The 23,888-nt window shown below is 43.2% G+C and overlaps 2 protein-coding genes across 8 annotated transcripts; one reads left to right on the top strand and one right to left on the bottom strand.

Moving 5' to 3' along the window:
* Nucleotides 1–5,097: 5,097 nt before the first annotated feature.
* Nucleotides 5,098–9,856, bottom strand: ARMCX3 (armadillo repeat containing X-linked 3). Of its 4 annotated transcripts, XM_066249351.1 has the most exons (6): nucleotides 9,722–9,848; nucleotides 9,573–9,614; nucleotides 9,131–9,238; nucleotides 8,753–8,833; nucleotides 8,421–8,492; nucleotides 5,098–8,143 (listed from the first exon to the last, which is right to left on the bottom strand). In XM_066249351.1, the coding sequence occupies exon 6, from the start codon at nucleotides 7,998–8,000 to the stop codon at nucleotides 6,861–6,863; it is 1,140 nt and encodes a 379-aa protein (XP_066105448.1). In that variant the 5' UTR covers nucleotides 8,001–8,143; nucleotides 8,421–8,492; nucleotides 8,753–8,833; nucleotides 9,131–9,238; nucleotides 9,573–9,614; nucleotides 9,722–9,848; the 3' UTR covers nucleotides 5,098–6,860. The 4 variants fall into 4 exon arrangements, with proteins under 4 accessions (XP_066105448.1, XP_066105446.1, XP_066105449.1 ...); XM_066249349.1 differs by lacking the exon at nucleotides 9,573–9,614 and having other exon boundaries at nucleotides 9,722–9,856; XM_066249352.1 differs by lacking the exon at nucleotides 9,573–9,614 and having other exon boundaries at nucleotides 9,131–9,218; nucleotides 9,722–9,855.
* Nucleotides 9,857–15,164: 5,308 nt separating this feature from the next.
* LOC136316796 (protein ARMCX6-like) lies at nucleotides 15,165–18,049 on the top strand. 4 transcript variants are annotated; one of them, XM_066248976.1, is made up of 4 exons: nucleotides 15,165–15,282; nucleotides 15,598–15,675; nucleotides 15,992–16,104; nucleotides 16,456–18,049. In XM_066248976.1, exon 4 carries the CDS (start codon nucleotides 16,601–16,603, stop codon nucleotides 17,480–17,482), a length of 882 nt encoding a protein of 293 aa, XP_066105073.1. In that variant the 5' UTR covers nucleotides 15,165–15,282; nucleotides 15,598–15,675; nucleotides 15,992–16,104; nucleotides 16,456–16,600; the 3' UTR covers nucleotides 17,483–18,049. The 4 variants fall into 4 exon arrangements, with proteins under 4 accessions (XP_066105073.1, XP_066105071.1, XP_066105072.1 ...); XM_066248974.1 differs by having other exon boundaries at nucleotides 15,992–16,110; XM_066248975.1 differs by having other exon boundaries at nucleotides 15,966–16,110.
* Nucleotides 18,050–23,888: the final 5,839 nt, after the last annotated feature.

Genomic DNA, 23,888 nt, shown 5'->3' with positions numbered 1-23,888 from the left:
ACGGAGAGAGATGAGAAGTATCAATCATCAGTTTTTTGTTGCGACACCTTAGTTGTCCGTTGATTGCTTTCTCATATATGCCTTGACCATGGGGCTACAGCAGAATGAGTAACCCCTTGCTCGAGCCAACGACCTTGGGTGCAAGCTGGTGAGCTTTGCTCAAACCAGATGAGCCCGTGCTCAAGCTGGCAACCTCAGGGTCTCGAACCTGGGTCCTCAGCATCCCAGTCCGACACTCTATCCACTGCGCCAATGCCTGGTCAGGCCAAGATATGATATTTATAACTAAAGGTTTAACCTTTATATAAGAATAAAATCAATCAAAATTTACTGAACTTTCATAAGTGACATGGTGTAATTTTAATACTTTCAATTTTTTTTGCTACAGATTACATGAACCAACTTAACAAGAGGTGATAATTGATCAGGTTGTATTATAACTGATTATAAAGAATCATTCTCTAAGTCATTTTGAATGTTATGTCCAACTAAGACAGTTGAATATATAAAACATAGAATATTTATATTTTAAATATTGTTCATTTTATTTCTCTTGCCTAGATCATTCATCTTTTCATGAATTCTTTATGAATCCATTCAATTCATTGTAAATGATGGAAGAAGAAAAAATATTTTGTTTTATGGATTGATTTCATTATGTCCAGATTTTTATTACAGTTTTTTAAAAGAAATACACAAAAATTAGCATGAACATAGCTAAGCCACATTTTAGCAAGCAAAAGACTGAAATAAAAATGGAAAAATAGGCTCTGGCAGGTTGGCTTAGTAGCTAGAGCATTTGCCCCGCTTGCAGACATCCCAGGTTTGATCCCCGGTCAGAGCACATATGAGAAGTCACCATCTGCTTCTCTTCTCCTCCTTTTCCTCCTTCTCTCTCTCTTCCCCTCTCACAGCCAGTGGCTCGATAGGTTCGAGCATCGGCCTCAGGTGCTGAGGATAACTAGGATGATTTGAGCATCAGCAGCAGATAGGGGTTACTGGGTGGATCCTGGTCGGGGCAGATGCAGAAATCTATCTATCTCCTCTCCTCTCACTTTAAAAAAAATGGAAAAATAACTAAAGAGGTGACAAGTCATTTTGCTTGAGTTTCCAAAATTTTAATAACAAGTTATCATTATTCAACAAACCCCCCCCAAAAAAGGGAGACTAATTAACAGGTAGAAGAGAATACATTGCAAATACTAGAGATATTCGTTGCTATAAAAGTGTACCTCTCAAACTCTGTATGAAAGTTAATTGATAATACATACTAATAATCATAAAACGACCACCCACTGATGTTCTGCCTTCAGCAAAGGGACACCAGGCAGACAAATGTATAATTATGTCCAGTGAGAAATGTGATCTAGCTCTTGAATACAAGTATTTTATTTTAGCAACAAGCGAATTCCCACAACAGACATGGATATAACAGGCTCTCCTACTTCTGTGGCACTAACATCTAGCTAAGTCAGCTTGCCCTGATTTCTCAAGCACTAAATAAACAATCTTCTGATGATAATTTTGTTTCTGATGTAGAATGATCTCAAGAAGAGAATGTTCTGAGAAGCCAACACTAACACTCTTGTTCTCTACACGGTAATTATTTCTTATAGTAACATAAATTATCATTTTTTATTTTCAAAAAAAATTTCCACCCTATTTGATAACATGTCATGTTCTCTGTGAACTTTAAAATGCTCAATAAACAGAAGGCTTTATGCCCGAACAAGATGCTTTATTACACCTTCACTTTCAGTTTTTAAAATGTAAATGGTCAACAGGGCCAAAGAGTTACACTTAGCCCACTTTCAGTGGTGGATTGAATTACAAGTGCATGAACCTGTCAGGGTAAAGTTACTTTCTATTAAAGCTTCTTTTCCTCTTCACTCATTCTCCCTCCCCCATCCTTATCCCCAAACACAGCATTGCCTTGCCAACATTGTCCACTAACACAAGGCCTGAGATCCAGTGGAGAGTCAAGTGTGGAGTCATACCATTCTGAAAACAAATATCTGTTATTCTGCTAAACACCAACGCCACTGGACAGGTGTTTGAGTTCTGCATCCCTGGACTGCTGCAAGATAGTTCTGGTGTAAAGGCAAGAAAGAGCCATAGTTTAAACAGAGAAACCAGAAGAAACCTTCAGACTTGGATGTGATCTAAAATGCATATAAAGCCTGACCAGGCAGTGGCACAGTGGATAGGGCGTCGGACTGGGATGCAGAAGACCCAGGTTCGAGACCTTGAGGTCTCTGGCTTGAGTGTGGGCTCATCTGGTTTGAGCAAAAGCCTGCCAGCTTGAACCCAAGGTCGCTGGCTCCAGCAAAGGGTTACTCAGTCTGCTGAAGGCCCACGGTCAAGGCGCATATGAGAAAGCAATCAATGAACAACTAAGGTGTTGCAACGCTCAATGAAAAACTAATGATTGATGCTTCTAGTCTCTCTCCATTCCTATCTGTCTGTCCCTGTATATCCCTCTCTCTGACTCACTCTCTGTCTCTGTAAAAAAATAAATAATAAAATAAAATGCATATAAGGAGATATTACTGAAAATAATCATTCTTAGAAAAGCCATTCTTAAGGGAACTTAGGAAAGAAATTAACTGGAGACAGATATACAAAATTTGCCTGAACCACATCAATTTGCTATACCTACACTTGGAATGTTTTTTTAAGGCAAATAAAATATGAATTAAAAAATAAAACTAGTTTCCTGAGGCCAAGAAATATTATGTTTCAGGTGGCAATTTATAAGAGACCTTTATTCCATCTTTATAAAATTGCCTTTGAACACATATGACTGAAATAGACCCGCCTACTTTTCTAAAACCACTACATGAGAACAAAACCCAAATAGCAGGATAGCCTCTGAGTTTCTAAATTCCTCAGTTTTCCAGAACTGCCACCCTCTTTACAGGAAAGACACTACCTCTTCCTTGGTCCCAAGAGCTGCCACAATCATGGCCGCAGTCCTAAAACTGTGCCTTTCCCAAAATGATTGAGAGAGGCCACCTCTCATGTGAAAGTATAGCATCATTTGGCTCAGCTGGCCTTGTGGCCTGTCTAAACCAGGCAGTCACACGTGTGTCTTACACAACACTTTGTAAAGTCCAGGTGATTTAGTTCCAAATAATACCAGGTGTGGGACATCAAAATACATGCAAGGCACATAGGGCTGTGCCATGTTAAGTCAACCGTATTTCCCTATGTACAAGACGCACGTTTTTGGAAAAATTTGGGGTTTAAAAACTGGGTGAATGGGCCCTGGCCCATTGGCTCAGTGGTAGAACGTCAGCCTGGCGTGCAGAAGTCCCGGGTTCGATTCCCGGCCAGGGCACACAGGAGAAGTGCCCATCTGCTTCTCCACCCCCCCCCTCCTTCCTCTCTGTCTCTCTCTTCCCTTCCTGCAGCCAAGGCTCTATTGGAGCAAAGATGGCCCCGGCGCTGGGGATGGCTCTGTGGCCTCTGCCTCAGGCGCTAGAGTGGCTCTGGTCGCAACATAGGGACGCCCCGGATGGGCAGCGCATCGCCCCCTGGTGGGCGCGCTGGGTGGATCCTGGTCGGGCGCATGCGGGAGTCTGTCTGTCTCTCCCCGTTTCCAGCTTCGGAAAAATACAAAAAAAAAAAAAAACCTGGGTGAATGTGATATAGTGATTGTAGATTTTTTACTTGCATTTCCCAGTTTTTCATGCTTGTTTTTTTTTTTTTTTTTAATTTTGGGCCCCCAAATTAAGGTGTATCTTATACATAGGAGCATCTTATACATGGGGAGATATGGTAATTCCTTCTCAGCCTGTGTTCAACAAGGATTCCAAAAACTCTTGGCATTCAGTCACACCCAAGGTCACCGTATTACCATGGCAACCACCATTATTATTCTGTATTAAACCTGCTGGTGTGTGACCTGGTGTCATAGGAATTAAATGCTCACTACAACCAAGACAGAAACATAGAGATGGCTACCAATTATTTCCCACAAAAAGGAAATAAAGAAAAAAAAAAGTTCAAGGAAAGGAGAGAGAAATAGAATGGGAAGAAAGGAGGGCAGGACACAAAAGTCCTACAAGAGCACTGTGTCACTGTCTCATGGTGGCTGTTTATTACTCAAAGTTCACCTCATTTCCCCCCCAAACATGAAAGTCACTCAGCATCCCAAGTTTAACATAACTTGATCTAAATATTTCTTAGATTTTTAAGCTACATATTTGGGTAAGGGGACAAGTTTGTTCTCACTGCCTCTATTTTCTCAAGTATCTCCAATGAATATCATCTAAGAGAAAAATAGAAAAACTTTAAATCGGGCTCTGAAAATTTATCTACAGTGTCCAATTTTACATATAGAGAGTATAATGGTGTATGGTTAGTAAAAGTGTCTGGAATTATATACACTCAGTTTCAAACCTGTGTTTTTCTCCCCAGCTGCCACAGTCCCTTACATCGCTCTTTTTGCAGCCCTTCACTCTTATACTCTGCACCCTCTCTCTGGGGATCACATTCACTCCCATGTCTTAATTATCATTCATCCTCTGGTGGCTTCTACATCTGTGTTTGCAGCCTTGTCTTCTCTCCTGAGTGTCTGAACAATACATTCAAATGATAAGATTTCTCCATATGGATGTCTCATAGGTACCTCAACCTCAATTTTAAATGGATTAACCTTCCTCTCCTAAATCTTTTTCTCCTAATAGAGCAAGAAAAATGTTAGTTCCCTTTCCCCTCAACCCACCCTTAAAACTGGTGTCAAATGAATCCCCACAGGTGTATGATTTGGTAGGCTCACCATGCCCAGCAATGTTAAGCCAATCAGTGGCTGGGTGTTTGTCTACTATAAAGAACATTAAAGTAAATGGAAACCTGGGGCTAAAACCAAATCGTAACTAAACGAAGGATTTTACCCTTTCCTGGCTTATATATAAAGCAGGATAACATCTCCAACCCAACTAAGAATATATTGTGGGAGCTTCTGAGATCATGTCTGAGGAAACACCTTGAGTCCTTAGAAAAAAAGAAATAAGAACTTAGAAATAAGAACTATTCCTTTGATAAATTATTTTAACAGTTGCCTTGCAGGAATGACAGAAGTCTACATAGTAGTCACTTAATAAATGTTAACCTTTATTATTGTTATTATTTTTAAATGACACTGATACATGACAAAATGCCCCCAGCGAAACAAAGGTCAACCAAAAACAAACAAAAAATTTAACCTTGTATTTTAGGAAATTAATGGTGTCTGCTTTTCTTAATTAACTGTTATGTGCCAGAATATTCTAAATAGTTTGCATGTATTACTTCATTTAATCTTCTTGACAAACTTCATCTTCATTACTCATCTACCATTTCAGAGAGGAAACTTTAACCCATCTCATTTTTAATCTAAACACTATTTCCACTCACTACATGCTCCAATCACCTGCTTCATTCCACTTTCCTTTTGCAAAAATTTCCCAAAATCAATATTCATTTTAGATAGATAAGAACACATCAATGATTAAAAAGTAAAAAAGTAAAAGATCACTCATTATCTTTTCACCCAAAGATAATCACTGTTACTATTTGGGTGACTATAATTCAGTGTTTTTAGTGTCTACTTAAAAATGTTTTATTATTCTCAAAAAAGTGAAGTCATACTATGAATACCAAGATCTAACCTGCCTTCTTCACTTAACAATACATGATGAATATCTTTTCCTGGCAATATGGATTAAAAACAACATATTTATCATACACATGTGAACATTCCTTAATTTATTTAACCAAGCCAATGTGCTAGACACTTGTTTCCAATTTTTACTATTTTAGACAGTGCTGGGATGCACAGCCTTGTACATGCAGTCTTTGGTCAATTTTTCTATTATTTTCTTAGGACAGAGTGTATATATATTTTAAGGCTTATGATATGTATTACAAAATGGCCTTCCACAAATCTTGTGCAGATGTAAATCCATTTCTACCACCAGGGTTTGAAAGGGTCCATTTTGCCACACCCTCATGGACACTGCACAGTAGGTGAGAAAGAGACTTTTATATGAATTCTAATTATTTTTTCTAGTTAAAAATATTTAGTGGCTTTTTGTATTCAGTAGAATAATGTTGTAACAACTCTTCAAAAACTGGTTTCATCCAGCTTTCCAAATTTATTTACTTCCATTCCCTAAATGCTCCACTCTAAGCAGACTAGCTTCTTCACTATTATAGGAAGAAAGTTCTTATCTCCATGCCTTTCTCACATCAGTCTCCTCTCACTCCCCTCATGGGGTGCCCTAACTACTTGCCCTAGTCAGGATTCCTTTATAAATGGTCTTTTCCTCCATGAATCTGTAGTTGACTCCATCCTACAGAAATCTCTGCTTCCTCTGTGCTCTGAGAATGCATATTTGACGATGAGTATAGGCTCCAGATAGTCTTAGTTATTTTGTTTGTATGTTTCTTATCTCTCCAACTAGATTATAAACAGAAGGGCAAGGATGGTTTATTTCTGTTTTCTTTTTTTTTCTCTTACCAGCATTAACACACAACTTTATTAATGATACACAAATGTAGTCAATGCAAATGGTACAAGGGAGCTTACTTAGGACGAATTGGTTCACTGTCACTTATGCAGAAGAAATAGTAAAAATACTTCAATCTAGGCAGTGATATATAAAGCAACAAACATGTTTTCAGAACATGTAGTGACATTCATTCATCCAGTTTAGACCTAAAGACCAACTCGGATAAATATCAGCATTGATGATACAATATGATATTCATTACTCAAAATTGGTAGCTGAAAGGATTCCTTTAACCATATAAACAAGGTGGAGAAAAGGAATAGTTTACACTGTGTGTTGCTTCTAAACTACAAAATCAAGAAGTTATTCCTGGCTGTTTGGGAACATATGCTCAGCCAGTTTGGCCATAAAATTTCCAACTTGTACTTTCATCAAAAAATCATGTTGACTTTCTATCCCCAGAATCTTATCAGCACACACTTGAAAATCTTTTAAAAAGAAAAAAAGTGAACCTTCACTGTGTTGATTCTGAGTAGGTTCATTTTCTTCCCATTTAAAATTGTCATTTATGTTCTCAAATACAACCAGAAGTTCCAGAATAATCTCTTTGTTCTCCTTCTTATCAAAGAGGGAACCCAGTGAAGATGGTACTTGGGCCCTGAGAAGGTCTCTATTCATGGCTGGATTTTCAGCCAAATTCATAAAGAGCTTCAATATCTGTAATTTGGTTTCTTCATTTCCTACTGAAAATAAACGGAAAAGGTCTGAAATGGAATTAGCAAGCATGTGCTGATACTCATTAGTAACAGTCATATTTGTAAGCAATCTTAGTCCAGCCAGCTGCACAGGTGAGTTCAAGCGAGAAGTGATTGTGTCATCACACACTTGATTCATGTATATCCTAAGCCTGCGCAGATTTTCAGTATTCACACTCAGGTTATTCAGGACAATTAAAGCCTTTTCTTTAACGATGGGATCCCGAGTATTGAGAATCTTTGCAATAATTGGGAGACCACCTAGATCACGAATAATATCTCTGTTAAATGCATAAGCAGCATTGTTACCCAGAGCAATTAAAGCTGCTTCAAGAATATAAGGCTTGTCAGCCATGTCAACCAAGCAAAGAACTTTTCGAAGCTCTTGAGGGGACAAAATAGTATCATCTGAGTTGGGGGAAGCCCGTTTCTGAATAGCCCGTCGAGCCCGGGTAGCCCTGGCCCTTGCTCTTGCCCTAGCTCTGGTCCCAGCCTCAGTCCCAATCCGGGCCCAAGGTGGGTACCATACTATACCCTTGCTCTCACTGTTTTCATCATCATCATCCGACCACTCATTGTATCTGGCCCCAGGGCAGTCTCCAGCATCATTCACATCCATGGGCCTACCCTCAGCCATGTTCTCTTTGTTCTGTTTTCTTCCCCGGGCCAGTCTATAAATGCAATAGCAGGCACCAGCCCCAATCACCAGTCCCGCAGTCACCCAGACTACTTTCCTGGCGTAGCCCATGCAATCGTCCCTGACAGCAGCAGGGACCAAGGAACGGAGTAGTCACTCAGGCTTGGGGAGAACTATAGGCCTGGGTGCCGACCTGTGGAGGGTGATTGTCTTCAACCACTTCAAGGCCACAGTAGCTGATACTGGAGGTGAACCTAGAGGTGGAGAAAGAAAATGGGATTTGAGTTTCTTTTCTCTTTGTGTTCTATGCAGGGAGTTATGCAGAAGGACAGGAGAGTAGTAAATAAGTACTTGGTAGAAAATGTAGATTGTTAATAAACTTTCTTTACTCTCCTCATTTCACCTTCCACCTACCCTTCCCAGTCCACCACCTCCCCAAGCCTAAATAAAAGCAATGGATCCCATAGTCTCTACAGGGGTCCCAGCCAGCCCAACCCCAGGTGTCCTCAAGAGTGGCACAATTGCACTAACCTCCTCCAGACAGGCAGTTTACCCCTTCTTCCCTCCCCTAGAGTTGCGTCACGGCCAAACAACCCTTGAGATCTGCAGAGAGACCAGAACCAGTGAGAACTGAGGATTTGGTTGATTGACTGTTCATTCCTTGCTTTCCTGATTCACTATTCAGGCTGTCAGATTTGTTTAAAACCTCTCCATACCATCCAAAACATGCACATGCCTGCCCCTTCCCTAGCCTGAAATGGGAGGGATGTTAGGGAAATAAGGTAGGATTGGGTGAGCCTCTCCAACCACAGCCAATTTCCAACCCCTCTCCCATTCCAGTCAGCCCCCACGCCTACACCGACCTCTCCCGATCACACCCGATCCGATCCGATCCGAGGAAACCTCCCCCCTCTCTTCAAGTGGTGCCACCTGCTACAGCAGACCTGCAGGATGACAGATCGAAAACATGGGGACTAAGTACTGTTGAGAGAGGAGGATTTTGAACAAACTATCTGATAGGTATTCCTTTTGTTATTCTCCTCCACCTCATCCCTCTTCCTCACCGGCGACACACACACACACACACACACACACACACACACACCGCCTGCCATTTCACCACAGCTCCAGGAGTGCTACAAACATACTCAGACTTAGACTTAACCTAGATTATTGTCATCTCTTGTTTCTCCCCACCCCCAACACCGTCTCTCTTAGGGTCGGTCCCCGTATGGTCTTACCTTCAAATCGACCTTTACCGATCAGGATTAATTTCCTTCCTCTTCGCTTGCCTGCCGTAATGCCACAAAGTACGGAAAGACGGGCAACCTGGGAGAGACTCAGACCTACTAAATAAACACAGAGCCATAGGAAGACACAGCGCAGTCAGAAAGACCAGCAGCTACCGAGTGTTCAATGGACAGACCAGTCCCCGGAATGTGAAATTCTTTCCTAATTCGGAGGCCCGGTTGTCAAAGGTTTCCCACTCCTGTTATCCCTCTCAGGGTTCTGCTGTCACATCACGGTGCACCCCCACCTCACCCCCCACGCCCAACCTTTCCCGGTTGCCACTGTTCTAGAAGACTGGGGGCCACAGCTCCCTTTTCCGGATTACGGTCTCGGCTCCCAGCAAATTCCCACTTTCTGATCCCTGGGCTGCTCCCCAAACACCTCCCTGCTCACCATTTCGCAGCATCGAAATGGGCTGCAGGCGGGACAAATATCCTGGAAAGCGAGTGGAAAAGACGACGCAGGTTGCCTCAGGACCCGCGACGGTCTCCGCCCTACCGCCTAGGACCACCCCCACTTTATGGACTATCTCAGGCACTGACCTGCCGGTGTTCAAGACAATTTCCTTCTCCTACTTATTTCTTCTTCCACAGGCCTGCTCTCCCTCAAGGCAGTGGGGAGCTGGTACTCAGACGGAACAACGACCAGTACAAGAAGGTCTTCTGCACACGTCAGCTCTTGGTCACGTGAGATATACGTCATCCACCAACTCTCTAATTTCCCCTCCCACCAGCAGTGCGGCAGAAGAGAACCCGCCCCCCTTCATTCCCTCCCACATACCAGGCCTTGCTACTCTTTCTTCTTCACTAATCCCATCTCCCTGTAGTTGTGTTTGCCTTCCTCTGATTGCCAGAAGCAGACAGAATTTTCCCCTGGGGATACTGGCCACTTGTACTTTTTGAAAAATTTACTTCTTCCTTCTCTAAGCTCCTGGGACAGAAACTTCTCCTTCCACCTCCCCTCCTCCCAGCTATTAATGTCTACCATTTCCTCTGAAATCTAGTCCCAGATCTGAAACGAAAAAATATATATATACAGAAAAGGAGACCTGAAGTGAGAGTGTGTTTTTTTACTTTCTTAATATTTTTTTTGTTCTGCCCTCTCCCACCGCCAGCCTGCATTCTTTGCATGAGAAAATTTGCTATAAAGCTATTTTTATTTGAGAAAAAAAGAGAGGGGGAGTTGGAGAGTGATGTTGGGTGGATGGCCTCCGAAAATCCCACATTTTCTCACTTATGCAGAGTGTTATACATTTCATTTCATTCAAAGCAATCTGGGACCTAACAGATAACACAACCCTGAATGAACTAATCAGTGTGTCTGAGAATGCATAAATCTTCTGACTAGGCCAATCTTCTGAACAAGAGAGCTACAGGCTTCCACTTGTATCAGTTAGCAGGGAAGAAGCATAGAGCTCTAAGACCTCAGAAGCCAGTAACATAGAAAATGTTAAATAAGAACCACAACTGTGTAGTGGTAGATATACAGGCATGCACAACAGACAAAGTGGGTTGCATATAAAAAAACATTACAAAATATATTTGGGCACAAATACAGAATATCATCTTTAAATGAATGGGTTTTAGAGGAAATCTAAGACCAAGACAAAATTGATTGAACTAGCATCTAGCAATTACTGGGAAGCCATTTCATTGATTGCTTTAATGAACTCAGTGATTGAAAGTAACAAAATAATGTCAGAACATGGAGTCTGCAGTGGGATATTCCCTAATAGTTCAGAGATAAAGTTACTATCTGAGAGTATAACTTTTGAAATCCTTAGACAATGTGGGAGTAAATCAAGAGACTAGGAAGTTTAGGAACAGGCAAAACTCCTGGGAAATTCAAATAAATGTAACTTCTGAGGTACTGCTAGAAAATGACTGAAAGTTAGTAAACAGAAACCAAGTGAACTATATGATTCTGTGTATAGGGAAAGATCATGTTCAGTGAAGGGAATTATTTAAGCACAGACTATACAAAAAAGAAAGTCAGAGGAAAGTGTTGGTCGTTCCCACCCAGGCACTGTCTGGAGGAGAGGGAGTCTTGGCTAAGATGATCAGAACGTTTAGTTTTTCTTGGCAGAGCCATCTTCATGATGTGCCAGTGTACTTCAAACTTCCTTAGCCGAATGAACACCACTTCTTAAGGTGAACCAATAACCTTGCTCTGATTGCAAGGTCACCAAGCAACTTCCTGATATATGGCTTCCCAACTAATAGCTTGCCTACAGGAAGTAGGCTAGTAAGACTGACAGAAACCTCCAATATGTCTGACAAATGTATTTTTCCGGGTAAAATATTTAGTTGTACCTCCTATTGAAACAGCTTCCCTTCTAGCATAAGCACAGGGATAGAATGCAGAGATCCATGGTTTGGCCACTCAGGTCTAGATTTATATATAAGTCTGTATGAATGGGTGTATTTCCTTGATAGAAGCATCTGCTGTCAGCATACATACAAAATCAAGGGTTGATCATGCAACAATGAGGACAAGAACCTGAACTGTAGAAACAATTCTGTGGAATCTTGTCAGGGAAACCAGGTAACTTTGGCTTAGAAGACAACCTTGGGGTTTCATGATTTTAGAATTGTACCTATTTAATGTTCAGTTAATGTGAAAATTAAGACATGCTATAGCAAACAGGCCCTCCACAACTCAGTCGTAGCTGGACAATGGGTTCATATCCAAAGCTGTTAAAGAACTGCTGCAAATCAACAACATCTGAAACAGTTTCAATTTCTCTCATGGAAAAGAAAGAAAATGTATTTTACATTTTATATACCCTGCATTTTCTACAGCAAAAGGGTGGACATTGTACTCAATCAGATCAACTCAATACTCTTTTACTAGAATTTAAATCTTAAACAGTGATAAAAATAGAAAATCAGTGGAATTGTGGCATTTTGAAGAGACTATTAATTCCTCCTGCCTAGACCCCACAGAGCTGATCCTGGTTTTCAACATCCTCTCATTATTTAAGTTCACTAGGTTTGAGTGAACTTAATCAACTAGTACACAATACAAAAGCAAATAACAAAATATAAAAAGTAATAAAGCTTTTAAAGGTAACAATCTTCTATATTTTTTCTCATCCTTTACAACTCCTTTAGAGTTACCATCTGCTTATGATTTTTGTTTGTGTGTTTGTTTGTTTTCAGATACTTTATAAGTTACAGTTCACTTATCACCATATACTGATTTAAGCCAAAAAGGTCCTTTTGATAGTGGCTTCCCCATACTCTTCTTCAGCCTTAGGAACTTCAACAGGCATGTCTGAAGAATTGCTTAAGGATTTTCCTTTTTCACTTATAAAAATGGTCTGGCAAATAACATGCCTTTAAATATTTGTTAGTGAATGTATAATAAGGAGCAAAGTATATTTTAAATGTTAGTCCCAAGTTTCCTTGGTAGGAATTGTAGATCAAAATTACAAAGTAAAATATTGAAAGGTTGTTCTTTTTCCCCCTGTGGGGTTTAAGAAGTTTTAGGCCCTGGCTGGTGGCTCAGTGGTAAAGCATCTACCCAGGTATGGATGTCCTGTGTTCAATTCCTGATCAGGGCACACAGGAGAAGCTCCCATCTGCTTCTCCACTCCTCCCCCTTCCCCTTTCCTCTCATTCTCTCTCCCCCCCCCTCCCCGTCCCACAGCCAAGGCTCAATTGGTTCTGGTGAGTTGGCCTCTGGATTTGAGTTGGCCTCTGGATCTGAGGATGGCTCTGTGGCCTACACCTCAGGCTCTAAAAAAAATGGCTCAGTTGCTGAGCAACAGAGCAATGGCCCCAGATGTAAGGCATCACCCTCTAGTAGGCTTGCCGGGTGGATCTTGGTCAGGGCACATATGGGAGTCTGTCTCTCTGCCTTCTCTCTTCTCACTAAATTAAAAAAAATAAAAAAAAGTTTTAGAGAGGAAGTGGATTCAAACAGGAAAGGTCCGACAGACTGGGAAAATGGTGGTCAGGGGTTATACACTAAAACAATTGGAAAATATAACAAAGGACAAAGTTACTTTATACTAGTAAGGAGAGGTAAGAGTGGAATTTTTGCCCTTGAAGCTTTGTTAAGCTTTACATACTCCTCAGTTCTTTCTCATGTATACATTCAAAACAAATAAAAGCCACTTATATGAGTACTTTGCAGCCAAAAATTGAGTGATGGACAGTTGAATTTCCAAGTTCTGTTTGTATGGATTAATAAATAGAATTCACTTGTCTACAATAATAAAATAAAGTCCATGAAAAAGAACAGTAGAAGGCAATGATGGCAAAAACAAATGAGGTAAATGTTTAGAGAGAGGGAGTATGATTGCTGAGTGAGTTTGGACTATAAAAGTTTGAAGAAGACCAAAAAGTTATAACATGTTCTTGACTTCTGAATATTCACCAGCAAAGAGCTCTGGGTTCTCTGGCTCACCTCCTGAAAGGGCCTTCCCCCACAGGGCCTCTCACTGGGGGAGCTTCCTTCTGAGGTGTCAGATTTCAATGTTCTAAGAAGGAGGCTGCCTGAAGGGTCTATATTTAGAGTATTACTGCTCAGCAGGGACAGCTGGATGTCTAGGGACTAACCTCTGCATACTTTGACCCTGAGTTCTGGAATTATTTTGAGGGGCTTGTAGGAGAGGTACAGTGAAATTTTAACAGAAGACAAAGAATGAAAACACTTTCTCCTGCTGACTACTTGGGCTCCTGTAAACTGTGCTTTTCACGAGGGAAAAATAACATGAATATCAGGAGTATTGCAGTGATTTACAGACACAGATTCTCATCGCTATCTCTACTGGTACTGCACATTAACCTGCTAGAATCACATAGCAAATGAATGACAGGTACTGAAGATATTGCACTAGGCCCATGATTAAATGAAAATCCATCTATTGAGTTGCACTTTTATCAATGGGATAACAAGAAATTCTTTAAATTCTGGATGATTTATGGGTTACCCTATATAATTTCAGAATAGATTATAAATAAAGACCTTTGAATGAAGAACAGGCTGATCTGTGAAGTTAATTTGTAAGGTGCATCTGAAGATATATGGTTCATTTGAACTTGGGGTGTGCCTAAACTCTGTCCTTTGGAACAGAATGAAAGCCATCCAGCAGTCTCCTGTGAAGATCTCAGTAGTCTAACATTATGAGTTCATCCATGAAGAAGAAAGGAAGAATGGTTCACTTCTCTAAAATGGTCATAACTAAAATACTGACCACCTCGCTATAGATTGATATTATCCATCAATTTATAAATCATATCGAAAACACCTGCTTTTCTTTGAAAGAGTATGTTTTTAAATTTTAATATACTGTTTGAAAGTTGCTATTTTTTGTGCAGTCAGAATAAAATACTTCAATGCATTACAAATTAACTTAGCCAAATCAACAAGATTTCCCTATGAACTGGGAAATTTTTATAAGTATTGTTATAGATATATAGATATAGGTATTAATTAATTGATATATAGTTGCATTTTTCCCAAGAGGCATAGATTTATTGTATCTTCTGATTACAAAATAATGTATGTAGCTTGAGTCAATAAAAAAGTGAAGGAAGAAAAAATATAACGTAAATGTATCAAAAATACTAATGAAAACATAAATGTATCAAAAATACTAATGAAAACTTCACAGCAACTTGGGCTTCCTTTTCTGGCCCTCCCCCCAATTTTGGTGCAGTGACCACATGTGGGAAGGGGTAGAAATTAAGGCAGCAAGACAGGAATTTAGGAGCCAAGGAAAGCGTAAGAAATTTCTCCAAAAAGTTTAAGTAAAGGGTAGACCCAAGTAAAGATGCTGCCCTTTCCTATAATTAGAGAAAGGCAAATTCAAACGCCAGAAATCCATGACGGCTTCTGGTTTTTACTATTGTTACAGAGGAAAAGATTGGCAGGGACCAGTATGATGGGGGGGGGGCGGTACGGAGCAGGCTGGCGCCTGCCGCGCTGCTTATGGGAGTGGAAATTGGGGGCCAGAGCTCGGTGGTGACGTGTCGTCACGTGATCAAGAGCTACCTAGAGCTGAACTCCTGCTAGTCGCTTCTGTCTTGGTACCAGCCCCCTATTACTCTGCAAGCCTGTGAAGGAAGGAGGAAACTAGCCTCGGACTGTGCAGGTCGGTGGGAGTGTAGGCTCTGCTTGGAGAGAGGTGGGGGTGGGAGACGGCCAAGAGCGCCACGAATCCACGTTCGGGCCCATTGGGGATGTGTTTCCCTCTCACCTACTTTCTAAATACCACCCCGCACTTCCCACCCCCTGCCCATTTTAGTAAAGAACTGTCAGGCGTTGGGTGGGGGTGGTGAGGGGAGTGAATGGTGATTACTGAGACTGCGAGGAAAGAAAGGGTCCACAATAAGGGAGGGTAGTCGTGTCCTGTATGCTGCTCAGTCCACCAAGCACTCCGTTTCCTTGGTCCTCTCTCTGTCTGCAGATTTGTAAGTCCGTTGGCCCATAGGTCGCCGTCAAAATCAGGGCGAGGGAAGGAGCAAACTGTCTTGGTATCCTGCAGGTCGGTGTGAAGGTGGGATGAGCCCTGGGTGGGGGTGGCTATGGGGTGGCGGAAGAGAGAGGATCTTTGCCCACCAGCCCGAGTCGCCCTCTCCCGGTCCCCCTATTTCTCCACACCCCCTCCCATTTCGGAGCAGGGAAAGGGGTGTGGCAGCCTTTGCTAGGGAAATGGCGGACAACAAGGTGGGGGGTGGAGCGGGGGAAGCTCGCATAAGAAAAGCCCGGAAGGTATAAGAAATGTCTCAAAGGCTGAAAATTCAGAAAAGCAAGTATTGGGATCTGTGTTTGCAGTATTGATTCATCCACTACACTTTCAGTTCTCCACTGCTGGCATCTGTCCATCTGTCCTTCTGCCACACTGTCCATCAATCACTGGAAGGAGGACTGAAAACAGAGGACAAGGGAAGAAGAACGGATTTACCTGACTTTGGTAGAGGTTGGTGGGAGAAACTGCCCGTGAATCTTTGGGGGTAAGGGTGTAGTGGAGGAGACTTCCTGAGACTGAGCCTCCCCCATGTCATCCTCCTGGCTATCTTAACACAACCCCACTTTCCTGCCCTTTTCTATGGAGCCTGAAGGTAGAGAGGAGAGGATGACTCACCTGTTCGCAAGCATGGGACTCAGGGACGCCCGCGCACACACACACACATGCACACACACACACACACACACACACAGTGTCCTAACAACCCACCTCTATCAACCTAACTTAAACGCCCTGTTTGGTGAGTCACAAACTCAGGCAAAACCCAACACCCTAATACTACCTTTTCACTCATAGATTCATCACAAGAGAGCTACAGGAACCTAGGAGACGCTAAAGACCACTACCTCCACCGATCCAGACCCTATCCCTAAGATTACTCTTCAATCTGGTAGAGAAAGGCCCTCCCCTGTCCTGCCACAAGGCTGGCACAGACTTGAACATGGGCCGTGCTCGGGAAGTAGGTTGGATGGCAGCAGGACTGATGATTGGGGCTGGTGCCTGCTACTGTGTTTACAAACTAACCATAGGAAGAGATGACAGTGATAAGTTGGACGAGGAAGAAGAGGAATGGGAAGATGACCAAGAGCTGGATGAGGAGGAGCCTGAGATGTGGTTTGATTTCACAGCTATGGCTCGGCCCTGGAATGAGGATGAGGACTGGATGAAACCTGGGACACCTGGTGGAACCCAGAACAGGCCCTCAGGTGGGGGCAAGGCCAATCGAACCCACCAATTAAGACAGCGTCCATTTCCCTATGAACATAAAAATAAGTGGAGTGCCGAAAGCTTTGCAATTTTCAGTTATGCACTTGGCCTCCCCCAGGGTCCTTTCATTCAGGAAAAAAGGTTGGCTCAGCCCGAGGATGCTGGTTTTTCACTTAGCCACAATATCAATAGTCATTTGGCCAGCCTCTCCATTGTTGGAAACACAATCCCCATTTCTGACCCCACTGTTAAGGGAGCTTTATGTGCCCCGGATAACGTGCATGCCAGTGTGGCAAATCGGGGCCAGATTAAGATGTACCCCAATCAAATGTGTCAGGAAACTGTGTCACATTGCTGCAACTCATTTCTGCAGCAGGCCGGATTAAATTTGTTAATAAGCATGACAGTTATTAATAACATGCTTGCCAAGTCCGTTTCAGACCTGAGGTTTCCTTTGATATCAGAGGGAAGTGGATGTGCAGAGGTTCAGGTTTTGAAACCATTGATGGGTTTCTCTGAAAAGCCAGTCTTGGCAGGGGAACTGCTGCTCTCATTCACGTCCCTCTTTATCAACAACGGAAATGAACAGGTTCTCCTGGACACCCCTGCATCTTAAATGGCCATCGCAAACAGAACGGGACTGAACCTACGCAAAGCCCATTTGATGAACACACACTTGTGTTCTCATTCAAAGATTCTGCAGTGGGTGCTATCGAAGATCCAGCCTCAGCCAAGAACCACATCATGGGGTGAAAGTAACACTTGTTAAATTGAAGACCACACTCTTATTGGCTGGGCAAGGGTTCCCACAGAGCTTTGAGTAACCTCTTGGTGTTGCAGCCTACAGGCGATGTGTATTGTAAATGACTCCCCTATTCCTGTGGTAAAGGGCTCTTTCAGCTGCCAGCTGTGAATAAAGCATCATGAGGGATGCTTGCCTGTGGTGGTCGCCCTGTCTAAGCCGGACTGTTCTGTGGATACCAGACGCTTAACGGAGCTTGTGCTGAAAATGCATTTGTTGCTGCATAGGTTGAATTCTTTTTTGTTCACTCTTTCTTCTACACCAGCTGATGGATGGTGAAGCTCTTCATCAGAAGAGTACACTCCCTTTCTCTGTGCTGCACGGACTTAACCTCATCCACCCAAGTCCACATTTGTATGTTTCATCAATAAACTTGTGTGCTTTCACTGACAAAAATGACACATGGTGGTTGTCCTTGAGGTGACAGTCTGCATGCAGACAAAGACAAAACTACAGGATAAATGCTAACTCAGTGGGCGGGGCAGGGGAGGGAGGGAGGCATTCACTCTGGCAAATGCTCACTTATCAGTGCTCACAGGAGGCAGGGGTAGAGGTGGGCTACAGTGTTCAGGATGAACCTCAGCAAGGGGTTGGGGCTGGGAGCAGGGGGACTTGGTGGAACTAGGATAAAATGTTGGAGGGGCTAAAAGAGACAATGCTCGTGAAGCAGGCAGCACAGTGCCTGTCACACAGAGCAAGAAATCCCTCAGTGATGGCGTCTTTCCTTGACTACTACTGCCTTGGAGAGGAATGTCAGTATCCTTGCATCTGTCTACACATCCTTGGGGGCCACTGGGAAACACATCCCTGCACACTTAATGGACGGTTGTGGCAATAACGGTTTCCACTTGCTGAGGGCCCACTTTGCGTGTTTCTCTGTCTTCTGGAAAGCAGTTGTTAAACCTACTTCCAGGCCCTCTCCCTTCCTTGGGATCCCGTGACCAAATCCTTGACAGAGTGAGAAGGGTTGGTCACTGCTTCTCTTGGTGGAACTACCTTTCTGCACCATCCCTGGTACATTCAGTGGGATCCAGGACGAGGAGAATGGAGTTCTCCACAAACTTCCCATGGGGGTTGTAGGGCAGGTGCTGAGGGTGCTTGGAATGGCTGTGGCTGCTCCACTGATCGGGACACACTTCCTCCCCTCCACTCAAGTTCCAGACACCCTGTGGAGGAAAGGCAGAGCCCAGCCCTACCCTTGAACCGCTCCAAGAAAAGGAGCAACTCACTTCCAGGCCTGTGAGAACAAGCCTTAGATCCTGCGTCACCAAAGCCAGGTTCCCTGCATGTTTTGCATACGTCAAACAGCGGTCCTGTTCCTCAGAGCTCTGGCCAGCTCAGCGGACAAGAAGCTTCCTTTGCACAACACTGCTTCTGTGCCCAGGGCATGCACTCTCCTGCTCTCCTGGGACGCAGCTCTGGGCCACTGGGCCCCAGGCATGAGTGCCCTCCCAGTGCTCGACCCCCTGACTATTCTCTGCCACAGAGAGCATGGTTTAATTTTAGTTTCTTTCCTGTCTTCCAGAGCTTGGGTTGCCGTGGGCTACAACTCTCTGGCTTGTACCCATTGCCCTATGTATGCTTCATGCTGTCTGGTGGGCACTGGTGCCTGCCAGGTCCCTGGGCCATCTTGGATCCTCCTACAGAGTGGGGATGCTACTCCTTCCCAGGTCCTGGCACCTTGGACAGCTGGCACATGACTTGAGATTGCAGTGATACCATGCCCCCAACAAGGATCATCCTCCTGGGGCTTTTTTGCTGGCTCTGAGACCCTGCCTTATTTCCTAAGAGCTGCTAATGTGACCACCTTTTTCTCCCAAGCAAGCCAAGCCTCAGGTGGGCTGGGCAACCTGTTTTCCACATCGGACTGCCCTGCAGACAGCTCCCGCAGCCACTTGTCCCGGTGCTGTCCGCTTGGCCCATGCTGTCTTCAGTGACACCTTACTACCCAGCCCCTTTCATGTCAGCACAAAGACAGGGATTTCTCCTTCCTCCTGCCTCAGCGTCCCAAATTAATACGTGCCTCCCTATTCCTCTGCACTCTGTCAAATCCCCCTTTGTGTTCTGCCTCAAGCAGTCGTTCCCCATCCCTGAGACAGGCACTTGGAGCTTGTAGGCCACAACTAACTCTCAAAGCAGGGAGGGCCTCAGCGCCTGTCTGCATTGGCCTGGCTCCATGCTGTGGTGCTGGCCCAAGTCAAGAGCCTCCTCTCCATTTTCTGGCACTGTCCTAAAAGAAGAATCTCCCTGTGTGTGGAAGCGCAGGCCTCTGGTCTACCCTTCATCCCTTGGTGGGATGCTGTGCCGGGGCAGGAACCGGGCAGGAACCCAGTTCCCAGTGGATTCTGCCTGGCGACATGGAGGGCAGTCGGGAGCATGTGTGCCGGTCCGGGTCCGATTAAGATATTCAGAGGGGATGAGCACTGGAAGAAAGACGATGGTGCTGCCTCTCATACTGAATCCAACATGAAACAGCAAGAGACCTCCAAGCACAGAATGGGCCTACCTACTTGCCTGCTGCAACTAACAGATTCTTTCTGGGTTTCCCAGTGGTGAACACTTGACATGATCACCAAAGCTTGAGCTTGTCACACTCTGTGGGGAAGCAGCTTGTCCCCATGGGGCTGCCCCAGCCTCAGCTGTCTCTTGTGTACATTTGGAGCTTCTGCCACAGACTGCCTTTTAATCGCAGAAAGGGCCTTGTTGTTCTTATCCATCTGTTATTATGTCTACATTTGCTGCCTGTAGATAACTCATTAATTCCCAGTGCCCTCCCCAGCCTGCAGCCTCTCCTGGACATTCTGGGTTTTACATCCCCCCGCCCACCGCCTTAAATGTGGGCAAGGTTGCGGACATCTGCTTCCAAGCTCATCTATCCAGTCTCAAACTCTGCATCTTCACTGTGGCCCTGTGTGCCACTCTGAGCACAGTTCCAACCACAGTCCCCTCACTTTGCAGTGCCACTCGTGGACAGGCGCAGCCCTCATCAAGTCAGTCTCAAAGCTGCCATATCGCCATGTGGCTGAGAGTGACAGCTGTGTGGAGGACTGTCTCCCTGACCCCTTCCAGGGACCACTGATTGGTCTAAGATCCAGGTGGGCGCCACTCCAAAGTCCAGCACAGTCTTGCAGAGGATTGGCCAGTCCCTTGTCTGCTACACATGCTGCATGCACCACCTCACTCTCTGTCACTTCCCTCCATTCGCTGGCAGGTAGTTGATTTCTTTTCCTAAATGGATAACCAATTAACCCAGCGTCGTTTATCACTCACTGCATTCTCCTGCTGCAGAGTGACACATTCTGAGATCCTCATGTACCCAGCTGAGCACCCCTTCTGTGGCCTCCTGGTGTTGAAGTTCCCCCTGAGACACAACCCTTTCTTCCAGGAACCTCTAGCTTAGGAACCTCAGGCCCCCATGTGGTCTATGGTGGGTGGGTGGTGTGTGTTGGTGTGGAGGGGTGTGTTGGTGCTTGTGAGCAGGCCTCTGTCTCAGGTTCCTTCTCAGGACACATTCTGGCCCACAGGAAACTTAGAAATCCTCACCATGCCTGTTTAGCACCGTTGGAAACTGGGGACTGGTTTCTTCCCTCACCACAATTACTTTATTTGTGTGAGAGAAAAGCAAGTTGTTTTTTCCTCTATGCGTAAACTTGCTGCCTGACCTGTGATGGCACAGTCGATAAAGCGTTACCTGGAAGGCTTTGAGGTCACCGGTTTGAAGCCCTGGTCTGGCCTGTTCAAGGCACACATGGGACTTGATGCCTCCTGCTCCTCCTCCCTTGTCTCTCTCTCTGTCTTTCTCTAAAATTAATAAATAAAGTCCTTAAAAATTAAACTTGCTATCCATATGGTTGGGATTCATTGGCCACATTTGAAATATAGTTATTGTCATGCAGCGGTTTCTCTCAACCTTTCGTTTGATTGCTTCTTTCTTTTTTTTTTTTTTTCTTTTAGTGATAGAGTTGATCAGTCTGGAATTTTAAGTTTTCTGTTTTGTGAATATTATTGTAAATATTATATATGCCATTTAATTATTTATTACAACAAATTATTCTACATTTTGTAATATCATCTGTTTCCTTTGTAAAGATTCACAAAATAGGGCATAGCATTAATGGTCCTTTCCAGAACTCTCCTTCTAGTCTCTTTCATTTCTTTCATTTTACTTTTGTATTTTCTTTTGCCCTTTCACCTAGTAGTGGAGTAATTAAAACTGGTTCTTCCAGTTTAGTCAATCTTGTTTCTTTTACCCTGTCAAGCTCTTTATGATGTCTAGCCATCAGAGTTCTACTGTTATATGTTCTTGGATATGTGGATATGGGATGCTTTGAAGGAAGGAAAGGCAGTCTTATGGCTCAAGTTTTTGCCACAAATATGCCCCTAAATAACCATTGCACACAATCTCTCTTTAAATAAATATTTTCATCTTACAAAGACCGATTGTTAATGTGTAAATATATATTTAGAATTCTGTATTTTTTTTATTATTATTGAGGCCTTTAAATTGGGTAGTAGATAAATTTGATGACTTTCTCAATTGGGGAGGGCATGAGGAGGTCAGGAAACTGATAAGGAATATTCTCACCAGTCTTTTCTCTCAGACTTTTCTACCTTGCTACTTAGGCTGTCCCATGTTGGATCCCTCAAATTTTGAAGTTTGTACATGGAGAAGTTAGAAACTAACCTGTATTCTCAGATTTTCTGATATATTATCTGCTCATCTAACACCCACCCCCTCCAGGTTTTCAACTCAGGGACTGATTTGATCCAGAAGACATATGGTTAGCTTTTCTTCCTTCTTCTGCCCTCTCTTCCTCCCTCAAGTATCTCTCTAGTGAGCACTTCCTTAAAGTCCTAAGTTTTCAATAGTTATAGCTTGCAGGAAATGTCTATGTTCGGAGTCTTCCAGGCCTGATTCCTGATATAGGATGAGAATGTTTGGAATTTAGGAAAACTCTAAATTGATAGCTCTACACTTTTAAAATTAGCTTTCAGAACTCTAAGTTGTTTGAGCCAGGTACAGGCAGTAGTTTGCTTCTCTTTGTGTGAGGTTATCATCCTAATTACTTAGTCAATGGTAAATGGGTTATACAAGAACATTATTTACAAGGGGGATTGTATAGTTTGGTTCAATAGTTTTATAACATTGTTCCTGTTAAATGGTAAAGGGGCTACACCAGTTCAGGGTTAAAATTTGGCAGGGACACAGGGGGTCCAGTGAACACTGCCCTTTATGTTTTAGTCTTTAGGAGGACCAGATGAAAGCGAGATTTACGTTGGGATAGGAGATTTTACAAATACTATATCAGGCATTTCACATAACATGACATCCACAAGGCTGAGCAAGGAGAGGTCAACTAATTCTTTACATTTTGTTTTAATTTAATTTTTATTTAAAAATTAAATTTAAGGGGGTGACATTGATGAACAAGAGTACATGAGATTATAGTAAACATTTTAAATTTAAATTTAATTTATTTAAAAAAATAAGTGACATTGGCTCAGTGGTAGACCATCACCCTGGCGTGTGGAAATCCCAGGTTTGATTCCCAGCTAGGGCACACGGGAGAAGCGCCCATCTGCTTCTCCACTCTTACCCCTCTCCTTCCTCTCTATCTCTTTTTTCCCCTCCTGCAGCCAAGGCTCCATTGGAGCAAAGTTGGCCCAAGCACTGAGGATGGCTCCATGGCCTCCACCTCAGGTGCTAGAATGGTTCTGATTGCAGAGGAGCATCGCCCCAGATGGGCATAGCATCGCCCCCTGGTGGGCATACTGGGTGGATCCCGGTTGGGCACATGTTGCAGGAGTCTGTCTGTCTGACTCCACCTCACCCTGACCCCACCCCCGCTTCTCATTTCGGAAAATACAAAAATAAATAAATAAATAAGGTGACTTCGTAGTGGTTCATAATTTAAAAGATAACAAAGAGTATACATTGAAAATCTCCCTTTCACCTCTCTGTTGCCACAACCTAGTTGCCTCCACCAGAGGAAATGTTATTAGTTTCTTGTACAACATTACTAAAAAATTTTATATTTATTTATTTATTTATTTCCCCACATTCATAATAATCTTAACAATCCTTCTATATCACTACAGAAAATTTTTGTTTTTTAGTTCATAGATGAACAGTATTTTATTGCATAAATATGACAATTATTTAGTCAGTCCCCCAGGTGTGGAGATTTTGGTTCTTTTCTCCATTTTTCCTTGATATTAA

The sequence above is a fragment of the Saccopteryx bilineata genome, chromosome X (assembly GCF_036850765.1).
Source record: "Saccopteryx bilineata isolate mSacBil1 chromosome X, mSacBil1_pri_phased_curated, whole genome shotgun sequence".
Taxonomy (NCBI): domain Eukaryota; kingdom Metazoa; phylum Chordata; class Mammalia; order Chiroptera; family Emballonuridae; genus Saccopteryx; species Saccopteryx bilineata.
This window is presented reverse-complemented; position numbering and strand designations above follow the sequence as displayed.